This window comes from Saprolegnia parasitica (genome assembly GCF_000151545.1).
Source record: "Saprolegnia parasitica CBS 223.65 unplaced genomic scaffold supercont2.360, whole genome shotgun sequence".
NCBI lineage: Eukaryota > Oomycota > Saprolegniomycetes > Saprolegniales > Saprolegniaceae > Saprolegnia > Saprolegnia parasitica.
The window spans coordinates 1-10,184 of record NW_012156754.1 but is presented as its reverse complement, the minus strand read 5'-3'; the positions used below and the strand labels follow the sequence as shown (position 1 = coordinate 10,184).

The 10,184-nt window shown below is 56.4% G+C and overlaps 4 protein-coding genes across 4 annotated transcripts; 1 reads left to right on the top strand and 3 right to left on the bottom strand.

Annotated features, from left to right (window-relative positions):
• Positions 1-2,913: 2,913 nt before the first annotated feature.
• Positions 2,914-4,246, bottom strand: SPRG_16734 (hypothetical protein; the record flags this gene model as incomplete). Its single annotated transcript, XM_012356043.1, has 6 exons — positions 2,914-3,040; positions 3,099-3,272; positions 3,332-3,460; positions 3,520-3,660; positions 3,708-4,019; positions 4,064-4,246. Coding segments are annotated over 6 exons (1,066 nt in total), but the record flags the coding sequence as incomplete, so codon positions are not given.
• A 509-nt stretch (positions 4,247-4,755) lies between these two features.
• Positions 4,756-5,661, bottom strand: SPRG_16733 (hypothetical protein). Its single transcript, XM_012356042.1, has 2 exons — positions 5,037-5,661; positions 4,756-4,988 (listed from the first exon to the last, which is right to left on the bottom strand). The coding sequence occupies exons 1-2, from the start codon at positions 5,642-5,644 to the stop codon at positions 4,838-4,840; spliced, it is 759 nt and encodes a 252-aa protein (XP_012211432.1). The 5' UTR covers positions 5,645-5,661; the 3' UTR covers positions 4,756-4,837.
• A 710-nt stretch (positions 5,662-6,371) lies between these two features.
• On the top strand, positions 6,372-7,684 carry SPRG_16732 (hypothetical protein; the record flags this gene model as incomplete). Its single annotated transcript, XM_012356041.1, has 6 exons — positions 6,372-6,542; positions 6,589-6,867; positions 6,914-7,054; positions 7,106-7,240; positions 7,300-7,461; positions 7,508-7,684. The coding sequence occupies 6 exons, from the start codon at positions 6,372-6,374 to the stop codon at positions 7,682-7,684; spliced, it is 1,065 nt and encodes a 354-aa protein (XP_012211431.1).
• A 262-nt stretch (positions 7,685-7,946) lies between these two features.
• On the bottom strand, positions 7,947-10,115 carry SPRG_16731 (hypothetical protein; the record flags this gene model as incomplete). The annotated part of the gene is made up of 6 exons (XM_012356040.1): positions 7,947-8,063; positions 8,105-8,310; positions 8,368-8,521; positions 8,572-9,544; positions 9,592-9,873; positions 9,919-10,115. 6 exons carry the CDS (start codon positions 10,113-10,115, stop codon positions 7,947-7,949), a joined length of 1,929 nt encoding a protein of 642 aa, XP_012211430.1.
• Between the last annotated feature and the right edge of the window lie 69 nt (positions 10,116-10,184).

The window sequence follows — 10,184 nt, the reverse complement described above, 5'->3', positions numbered from 1 at the left end:
GAAATATGGTGACTGCGTGACGAGCTGGGCGAAGCGGCGGACGCAGCGTCGTGTGGTGTGTAGGAGCGCTACGACTCAGCCTCCGAGTGGGTCAAGTACATAGGAACAATGGAAGACGCGTATGAGGCCTACGCGCCGTGCTGCCAGGCGTCGTGGTCATACAGCTCGACTTGTGGCGCCGGAATATCGTCGCTGTTCCACGCAGCCTCGAGGTGGTCATCCGCGGGCATCGGGACGTCTGTGGGCATGTGCAAGACGCACGTGGCGGTGGCGTGGCACCCGCACTGCATCGGCTGGTCCATGGGTCGCTGCAGCCGCCGAAAATGGGATCTGCCTGCCGGAGCAGCCTGCCCCCAAAGCCTGCCCCAAGTCTTCTTTGGCTAGCGTTATGACAAAACAGGGTACCTTTCGGTTAAGTTCGTCTAAGCCAAGGTGCTCCATGCTATACTACTGCATCTATGCCGGCTACTGGTACTGCATCTATGCTGGCTAGAGGTCGGGTCTGGTTGGCGCACTTGGCCATGGCGTCAGTGGTTGCCGCTTGCTCTAGCGTGCAGGCATTTGCCGCCAAGGACGGTTGTACGTGCAGCAAGGCAAAGGTCTTCCTGCAAAGCTCTTGCGGCTCAAGACCTGACGGCTTCATCTGCACGCACTACACTCGCATCAAGATCCCTGGACTCGCATGACCATGGGCTATAATAGTTTCGATGAGTAGGAGTATCAAGTCTGGATACTGACATGATACACACCGGGACACTTTGATCCGTGTGCATTCCAACGAGTATTTTTCAAAAGTTACTACATATGGCCCACTTTTTGCAAAAGTTACTACAGTCAAACCGTGGATTAGCAGCCATGGTCGTTCAGTGGCAGAAGTGGTACTCACTGCCTCGTTCAACGAACCTGGACAGAAAGGCTAAATCACATGGTTTCGAATGTATACAAAAAACAAGTATATTCAATGTCAGGCACACCGTACTTGTTGCCGATGGCCTCATGGGACAGCATCGTTGTCTTGAGAAGCTCGACAATCTCGGCTTGTTTGTCCACAGTCAAGCGCTTGCGTCGCGGGCGCAATCGATCGGGAACCTCCTGCTCGGGTCCTCGGCCTCGGGGCATTCTCACAGTCAATGCTGTGTGATTGGTTGAAATCCAGAACGAAGGTCGACGAAGACCATGTGCCCGGTCGTGTACCCAACAAAAACCATGTGGAATACCGATTCAAAATCGCTCGAAGCGATGCGATTGGCTGAAGCCCACAAAATTGACTCATGATTGGTTAGATTCGCTCGATCGTGAACCCTGATTGGCTGTTCGTGATTTGCTGAAGCGAGGTCGTTTAGTGGCGCCTACCCCTAACAAAAGCCGGCTATTAAACCGCGTTTTGACTGTACATCGGCGTGAATTTTAGAAAAGTTACTACACAAGGATACTTTGTTCAAGATATCCCGCCTGGTACCGCCAGGTAGCAACTTTTTTTGAAAAAGTTGGCCAAATGTAGTAACTACACTGTATTAAAAACAACTCGCATTCCTTGTAGTTCAGCTTTGCTCCAGACAGTGACGTCTGACACAGAGCGCGTTGTGATGCGCCTCACGCGCGGCCACCCAACCGTCCCCACGCAACTACTGAGAGCGAGTGGCTGCGATATTCTGACAACAAGTGAGCAGTTGATACGCTGATACGTTGATAATCCGGGTACTAGTTACATGTATAGAAGATCATGTCCCGTCAAGTGCGATTTTGTAGTCCCTGTTAAGTGCTGTCATACGATGGGCATTACTGTACACTTGATTTTGTACGACGCACTTATCAGGGTTCGTCGCCTTCACAGCCGCACCTAACACGTACACCGCGCCTTTATATCCCGACAGCGGAATTGCGCGGTCATGGCAAGAACGCCTTCTAGTACCATGGGGCCTCATGAGAAGCAGGTGAAGCCACGAACGGTGTACGAGGCGGAGCTCTTCCGGGAGTGGCAAGCGCAGAAGATGCAAGAGACCCGAAGGAAAACAAGACTTGCGAAGCGTGAGGGTCCCGCCGCAGCGACCTCATCGACGAAGGCTAACTCGACTCATGACGAAGGCGTCAAAGAAGCTCTGAAAGAATTAGATGATCCAGATGACCCATGTGCGATGCCACATTGAAGACTACAGCAAGCGAAGGTCGCACGTCGACTTTGTCTAGGCCAACCCGCCGTCGTCGCAAATACGGGTAAGCAGCGCTTCGCATTCAAAAGTTTCTACCAGCTCACCCCGCACGGGACCTGTTATATGTACTGCTACTATACTGATAGGTGTTGACACCGTACACGACATCGAGCGACGGTTGCCGCTGCGGATATCGGGCTGCGGTTCAAAAACTATTTGCGTTGGCGGCGCCATGAGACGTGCCATCATGGACGGCTGCGTCGGGCCGACATCTTCCCCTGCTCGTCGCGTTGCCTCCTGTTGCGATGCAGCCTGCGCGTGCCACCAACTGGGCGTTGTTCTGCTTGTCATTATTGCTTTATTCCTGCGGCGAAGCTCTGCAGCGATGATAGAGGAGCAAGGACAGAATCAATACATTTTATATATACTCACACCACGAGCTACATGGAAATACCAAGGTTGCTGTCGTCGCCATACGGACTGAACGAGCTCTTGGAAAAGTGCAGCGACCGGCACGACGAGTGGAATGAGAACATGCCTTCCATCGCAGGGTGGTCGTCCGCCTCAAAGTAGTCGGTCTGCTCCCCTTCATTATTGTTGGTGTCGCCACACGGCACGTCGCTTGGTGCCGACACCGAGCTGCTGAGAATGCTCACGTCATCACTCATGACGCACGTGCCCGTTCCTTGCTGGTCGCCAAGGCCCGTCAGCGCTACAATGAAAATCTTCGTTCTGAGACTATCCTTCCGTCGGCCATCTCTACCGGACGATGTCGGGAGCGGCTTGGCGCCTGCGCTGCCGACAAAGCATACGTGGCAGAGCCGCAGCGTCACGGTCGATGTTTTCCGAAATTGGATCGGCCACTTGCGACTGCACTGGTGACACACGACCTAGAGCAGCACCCAAGGAGGATGAGGGTCCACCGATATCCACACGAAAACGTAGTACGTGGCCACACTTGCGGCAATGCGACTTGCGGTAAAAGAGGCCAAACTTTTTGTCGCAACACGCGCAAAAGTTGGCGATGGCCTTGCTTTGGAACGACCCCACGGGCGCAAACTCGCCGTGGTCCAGCGCCGACGTGATCCGTTCAAGGTGGAAAAACTCTTCCAAATTGAGCACCTACACAACCACCTACCTTGTCAGCATCGGATGATTTCGTATCATTTCAAGAGACAAACCCGCGCGCACTGGTGGTGGAGCATCTTGAGGTTGACGGACCGCGGCACTTTGCCGTTGGGATTCGTCACGTACACGCAGACATAGTCGAGCACGTTCGGGTCGTCGGTCTCGATGAAAATGTGTCCCGACTATCCAATCGCAACAACAATATTGTCCTGTGGTTCGTAGACTCGAAACAGGCGCGTACGCGGACCAAGGACGACCGCACGAGGCCGTGTGTCTCGCGCAGCGGCGGGCAGCACGCCATGTCGATCGAGTGCACGGCGCGCACAAAGCCTCGGCGCGGCACTTTGGCGCGCTCGTCGTAAAACTCGAATTCGTCGTGCGCCTGCGCCGAAGTCGTATCGACCATAATAGTGTGCAGACGAAGAGTACCTCGAGGAAGCACGTGTCGCGGTTGGAGACGCCAAACGGACACTCCATGACCATCCACTCGACGCCAATGTAGTGGAGCGGGCTCAGCGCCATGAGCTGGTTGCGCTGCGTGGTCAGCCCCGGGTGGTCCATTAGCGTATACAGCGTCTGTCGGTCCAAAATCGTTTGGCCGACGACCGAGGCATAGGCGCGGAGCTTGGTGTTGGTGTCGAGGTAGAAAAAGTCGGCGACTTGCGCGAGCGTCGACGGGATCTGCGTGTACGCGCACATGCCATCGAGCTGCCGGTTGAAGACGTCGGTGCCTCGGCGCATCTACTCGATGATGCACGATAAGATCTGACGATTGGAGATTGAACGTACGCGCGCGCGGCGCCGTGTCTTGGCGTTGGTGAGCACGGCGTGACGGGCGCGAGCTGCATCGACATGGCGTTGAGCACGACGTCCTTGCAGATCTTTTGCCCGAGCGAAATGAGCTGGTCCTTCTCGCAGCGCATCAGCGGTGGGCACTTGAAGTAGTCGGGGCGCAGCGGCAGCGTCATCGCACTCATACTTTTGGAGCAAACTCAAAGTGGTCGAGACAGCCCAATACTTGCTTCGCATCTTGTCTCTGCAGAGAGGTGTACGTCATGTGCGAATTCCGGGGAGCGTGCAAATCGACGCCGTCACCAGAGCGATCGCATTTATTGTTCGCACCAAATGAAGCATACATTTCTCAAATGATTAAATACAATTTCCGTCCGACCAGACCAAGCGGCAGCTGCAAGCGACGGCAATGTTAAGCCGAATCAGACGGCGATGCCGGCAATTCCCTTAAAAAGTACATTTTTTTACAGCCGCGTGGGCCGCCGAACGTGGGGACTCTTCTAGTAGTAGCCCGCGTGTCGGCGTCGCTTTGCTGTTACGGTAGAATGGAGAGATTCTTGTCGCCTGTCACTCGCACCAAGCGACTACTGCGCTCTGCTTTTCGCTTCAACCAAAGCCCAAAATCGACCAGCGCACGTCCATGCTCAGACCACATACCAAAAGGGTACATAGCTCACAAGACAACGTTGGGAGTCTCGTGTCGATGGGTTTAGGGCATATACGACAAGGCTAGAGACGTCTACGCGGACTATGTACTTCTATCACTATCACTTGGTGCAGACGCGGCCGCGACCACAGCGCTCGGAGCTGCCGTCTTGGAGACGGTAGGCTGGCAGGTAGCTTACACTGCCCGTGGCATCGGTCACGGCAAGCGCGGGGTTGCGCACCGTGTTGTGAATGCTACCCAGCGACGTGTACCTAATTCCGAGTCGTCAGAATCGACTATGACAGCGTCGAGAGGCGTACCCTTGGTCGTACAAAGAGCAATACTCGAGCTGCAGTTCTTGGAGAAAGACCCAGACATACTCGTACTTCCAGAGCAAGATCGGGTTGACGCGGAAGAAGGCGGGCCAGCCCTTGGAGCTCGGCGCAAAGTGCTCGAGGTCGTCTGTGAACGGGTCGCCCTTGCGCACGCCCATCGTGAATGCTTGGACCCCCCGTTTGTCCATGATGTTCTGGATACCCTCCATGAACGAGCAGGCCTGGACGCCGCATTGGAGGCCGTACGTCGCAATGCAGTGCGAGATAAAGTCGTTGACTTCGGCAAACTGGTCCGTCGTGTGAAAGTACAGCACGGGCATACGCTGCATGGCCGCGTGGTACGCGGCCTCAAAGGCCTCGGGCGGCTGCTGCGTGCGCGCGAGCGAGGCCAGCACGCGCTTGGCGACCGCGATCCGCAGCAGGTGCAGCACGACCGTCGAGTCCTTCCCGCCGTTGAAGCTGAAGCAGATCTTGTCGAGGCCGAGAATGTCAATCGCGCGGTCGAGGACCTCGATCGAGCGCAGGAAGGCGCAGCGCGTGTCCGCGTCCACGCGTGCGCAGAGCGCGTCGAAGCGGGCCACGAGGTCTTCCATGCGCTTCGCGAACTTGCCGTGGCACGTACGTGGCCAGCGTATCCGGATCCTCCGCATGCCACATTGCCGTTTCCAAGTGCGCGCACTTGAGGCGCATGTGACATGCGGGCTGTAGACCGACGAGCAGTTATGCTCGAGAGATGGGATGGCGGATGACCTCAACGCAAACACACCGCGTGTCTAGTCTAGTGACAATATATTGAACTACGTAGAAGAATATTCGCGTCTACCGTGCTGCATGGTCGGCTGCCAATAGAAAGGTCGCATCGTCAAGATAACAAAGAGAGCGTGGATTTTTGTCAATTTTCGTCATATTTGCAGTCGACGCACGAGTCTACGTACCGGTACTAATAGTCTACGTAGTACGTCTAGATAACAATGTCCTACCCTGGTGGGAGCGCTTCTTTTGATCAAAGTATAGTACCGAATCCAACACATCGAGCGTGGCCTCTGCGTATGTGCGCAAGGCTGTCATGTCATCACAATGTAGCGTCAAAATCGAACGTCTCGACTGTGTCTTGTCCCTTTACAAAGTTGGTCCTGGGGCCCTAAAATATACTGTCCTTGATCACCGGTCCTTGGTCGCGAATGGTCTCTGCTTGTTGTGAAACCGAATCCTCCGGATATTGCGCGTCAACGAAACAGGCCGGTATTATCCGGATGATGCAGCCACTGGGTTCTGATCGGCGACAGTGCAACAGTGCGAAAGCTTCGGGCGCCGACGCGAATGGTTGCCGACCTCTTCCAGTGCCCACCGCTTTCGCGCTGCGAGCGAGACCGACTCATGGAGAAGGCGCACATCGCGTGCAAGCTCACGGTGCGCAATGCCTGCGCGTTCGCCGCACTCTACCCGCTCGATAGCGAGCTCCAAAACGACCGCACCGGCCGCCGCGCCACGGTAGTATGCAGTGTCAACTCCGTCATCATCGCCTGTCTCCGCATAGATTCACAAGGGCGTCGACATCGATGGCAATGTGCCCGAGGCGGCCATGTGTGCGCGCACGCACGTACGCGCGAGCCTCGAAGCCGTCGCCAACTTCTTCGTCCTCGACACACCTGCCAAGTGCGACGCGTACAGCCGCGTGACGGGCCACCTCGTGCAGAACACGCAATCGCTCTACACCCTTGTGGCCCGCGGCGGTGGCTTGCACTATATTGGCGTCAACTGGATGGTCGCCAAGACGCCGATCGGGCTCAAGGCACGCGACTTTTGCTACCTCGAGGTAGAACGCTCGAAACAGCGCATAAGACAGCGTCCAACTCGCGTAGGTCCATGACGAGTTTACGTTTATCGATCGAGCGACACAGCGCGTCCGGCGCGGCTGGGTCCGCTGCATGCATTCGATTGCGCTCGCGTCGTGTCCATCCTTGGAAAAGTCGCATGGTTACGTGCGATCCCGATTTGTCCGCGTACTACGATCCCATCTTTTCGGCGCGAGTCGTCTCACCTGTGGACCGTAGTCGGGCCATGTCGTTTTGGAGACGGCCCGGCCCGGCGAGCTCGAGTACTACAATGTGCTGTGCGGCGTGACGCGGCGACCGGGCTTTACGCCCGTCCTCGCACAAGACTTTGTGCTGCGCCGCCACGTGAGCCAGGTACATGAGTATCTCCTGTTATGTACAATACTAGTACTGTATTAATGCACGGACTCTAGGTTCTCAACCTCGAAGACCACTTTATCACGCAGCGACTCAAGACGCTCCTCGAGACACCGACGTCGTCCTTCCCCAACAAGGACGCGATCGAGTACTGCAGTGTGTGCTACCACAAGTTTGCTTGGCTATCGGTCAAGCGCCAGTGCCGGGGCTGCGGCGACGTAAGTGAACTCTTGTGGCGACTCGTGGAAACGACAGAGTCTGTAGGTGCTGTGCACGCGCTGCTGCAATAAGTGGGACGTCCCGTTGTCCGAGACGGTCATCTCGATGACGGTATGCCAGCGTTGCACCCGTGACGGCCACGCACGCGACTCGTCACTGCCTGCATCACCAGTCCACAGCCGCTTCCGACTCGACGAGGGTACATGCTTGCATCGGAGATAGAGACTTAAGCAATGAGACCATAGAAGACGATGTGGACATATGTGTCCCAAACGACAGCGATGCCGCGTCAAGTCCGCTGGGTCTCCACCACATGACGTTCAAAGGCGAAGAGGATGACTTGGCACTGGCCGCCGTCTCTCCGTTCGAGTGGACGTCCCCACAGCTCATCCATCTTTGATAGAGCGACGGGCGTTAAATAGTCGTTTTTTGTTACAAAAGGCGATAGTTCCAACTACACGACGTGGACAACTCGTCCTCGTTTTTATCGCAGGACAAATAGAATGTCTTTGGGCGTCACAAAGACGTCGGCGCTCGGGTTGACGTACACGTAGCTGTTTTGCTGGGTCTGCGGGCGATACAGGCCCAAACACAGAATATTCTAGCGAGCCATCACGACACATGTGTGCATGAAGGACGTACGTGGTGCAAAAGAAGGTTCTCAAAGCACGCGCCGTACGGTCGACCCCACAGCGTCGGCGGAATCGTGATCTGGTCGAGACATCGCCCGGCCTCGTCGCCCCGCGGCGGTTCGCCCAGAATGAAGAGGTACATGAGGTCAATGATGCTGCCGTGCTTGTCGCATGTGCCAAGAAGCGCGTCGAGTGCATTGGGAAAAAAGACCTTGCCTACACTCCCAGCGTTCGCATCGGTTCTGCATGCGGGCAAAATATTATGGAACGCACCGGACGCAAAGATGGGGGTGCAAATGCTGTCGAGCGGGTCATCGGAGCGCGAGAGTACTTGGCGCTTGTGCGCACGAAGGATCTCGACCGTCTCTTCGTCGGCAGGCTCCTTGTTGTGTTCGTCCTTGACAAAGCGGAGGCTGCTCGGCCGGTTCTAGCCATTCCCTCGCAATATAGCAACTCCTATCGGCAGCAACCACGTACAAGCACAATAAGAATCCGAGGCAGCGGCATGTCCGGGTGACGGCTCGTTTCACAAAACTCCGTCACGAACCGATAGAGCGTCAGCGCATCGGTATCAATCATGTTTTCATCGACGAGATCCGGCTCGTCGTCGCAGTCGTCGTCGTTGGTCGAGCTCAGAATGACGACGCTTTTGCTCTTGGCCGCGCACGCGGTTGTCAAGACGTGCAGATGCAGTGGGGAGCCATGGAGGAAGTAGACGTGCTTGAAGTGCGCAATGCTCGCGTGCTGCTTCTCCGAGATCGGCGTCGCGCTCAAGACCACGATGGGAACGACAGCCGCAAACTTCTTTTGCGGACGATTGGGCTGCCGCAACGGCGCGACAAAGTCGTGGAGCATGTTGGGCATGCCGCAGAGAAGAATGTGATCTTCCAAGTCGTCTGGCACGCGCGTTGTGAGGAACGAGAGGTAGTCGAGCGAGAGCTGCGAGTTGGACCGACTGTTCTTGTCCTGTTGAACGACGACCTGCGTCGCACTGGCGTCGGGTGGCGGTGTCGCGCTAGCGACATTCAAGGGCGGAAGGCGTTTGGCCGGGTGCGGCTGCGACGGCAACGGCATCTTCTCGGACGACTCGTCGTCACCTTCGATGACTTTGGGCAGCGGTTGAAACGACGTTGGCTGCGGTGCGGCAGAGACAAATGGCTCGGTCGCATCCTGCGTCGTGCCGTCATCGCCATTCGTTGGTACGTCCGTCTCGGTCGTGCATGGCACAACGATACTGGATCGATGCGATGCATCCGAGTCGGCTTCGGACGCGCGGCCGTTCGACTTGATCGAATAGAACGAGCTGTCGACAAGCGACGTGCGATGCGTCGTGCGCGTCAGAAGCAGCCGCCGGCTGGACTGCTGGACACGCGTCGCGAGCTTGGACGTGAACGAGTGCTTGTTCCATGCGCGCGTGATTTCGTCAAAGTTGTCGAGCATCGTTTGGTACCTACACACGTTTCGTTGGTCTCCAAGCCCATAGACAATATTCTGCACTTTTGGAGCAGGGTGAGGGAGAGGGCGCCGACGCGCCGCGAACAGTCGGGTGACGTCGACAAGATGTACACTTTGTAGTCGCAGCGGACGCGTGTTTTCGCAGGAAAGAGCCGGTACTCGTCGTTGTGGCCCATGGCAATCGGGACGATCCCAAACTCTTGGAAGAGCACGTACGCCAGGAACGCAAACGAGACAAGTCCGTCGAGGAACCTCGGCACGCGCACGTCGTAGACATCGTTGCTGCAGCCGCGAAGAAAGTCAGACGCCCACACGTGCGAGCGGCTACGCATGCATATCAGATCAGATACCGCACCTCTGCGTTCGTACTCGACGCCACGGAAGGGCCGGAAGGCAAAGAGGATGCTGCACACAAACGCCGAGACGCCAGGTAAGACGCAGGAGCGCGCGAGAATACCGAGCTTGAGCTGGTCCAGACACACAATGTTGTTGGCGCCCGAGAGGTGGACGTGCCGAATGTTGTCGGTTTTGAGCACTTGCACGAAAATCGGCACTAAAGTGGACATGAGTGGTCCATTTTGCGAATCAAGAGACACGGACGGTGTTTGTTGAATCGGCGCAGCGAAATCGTGATG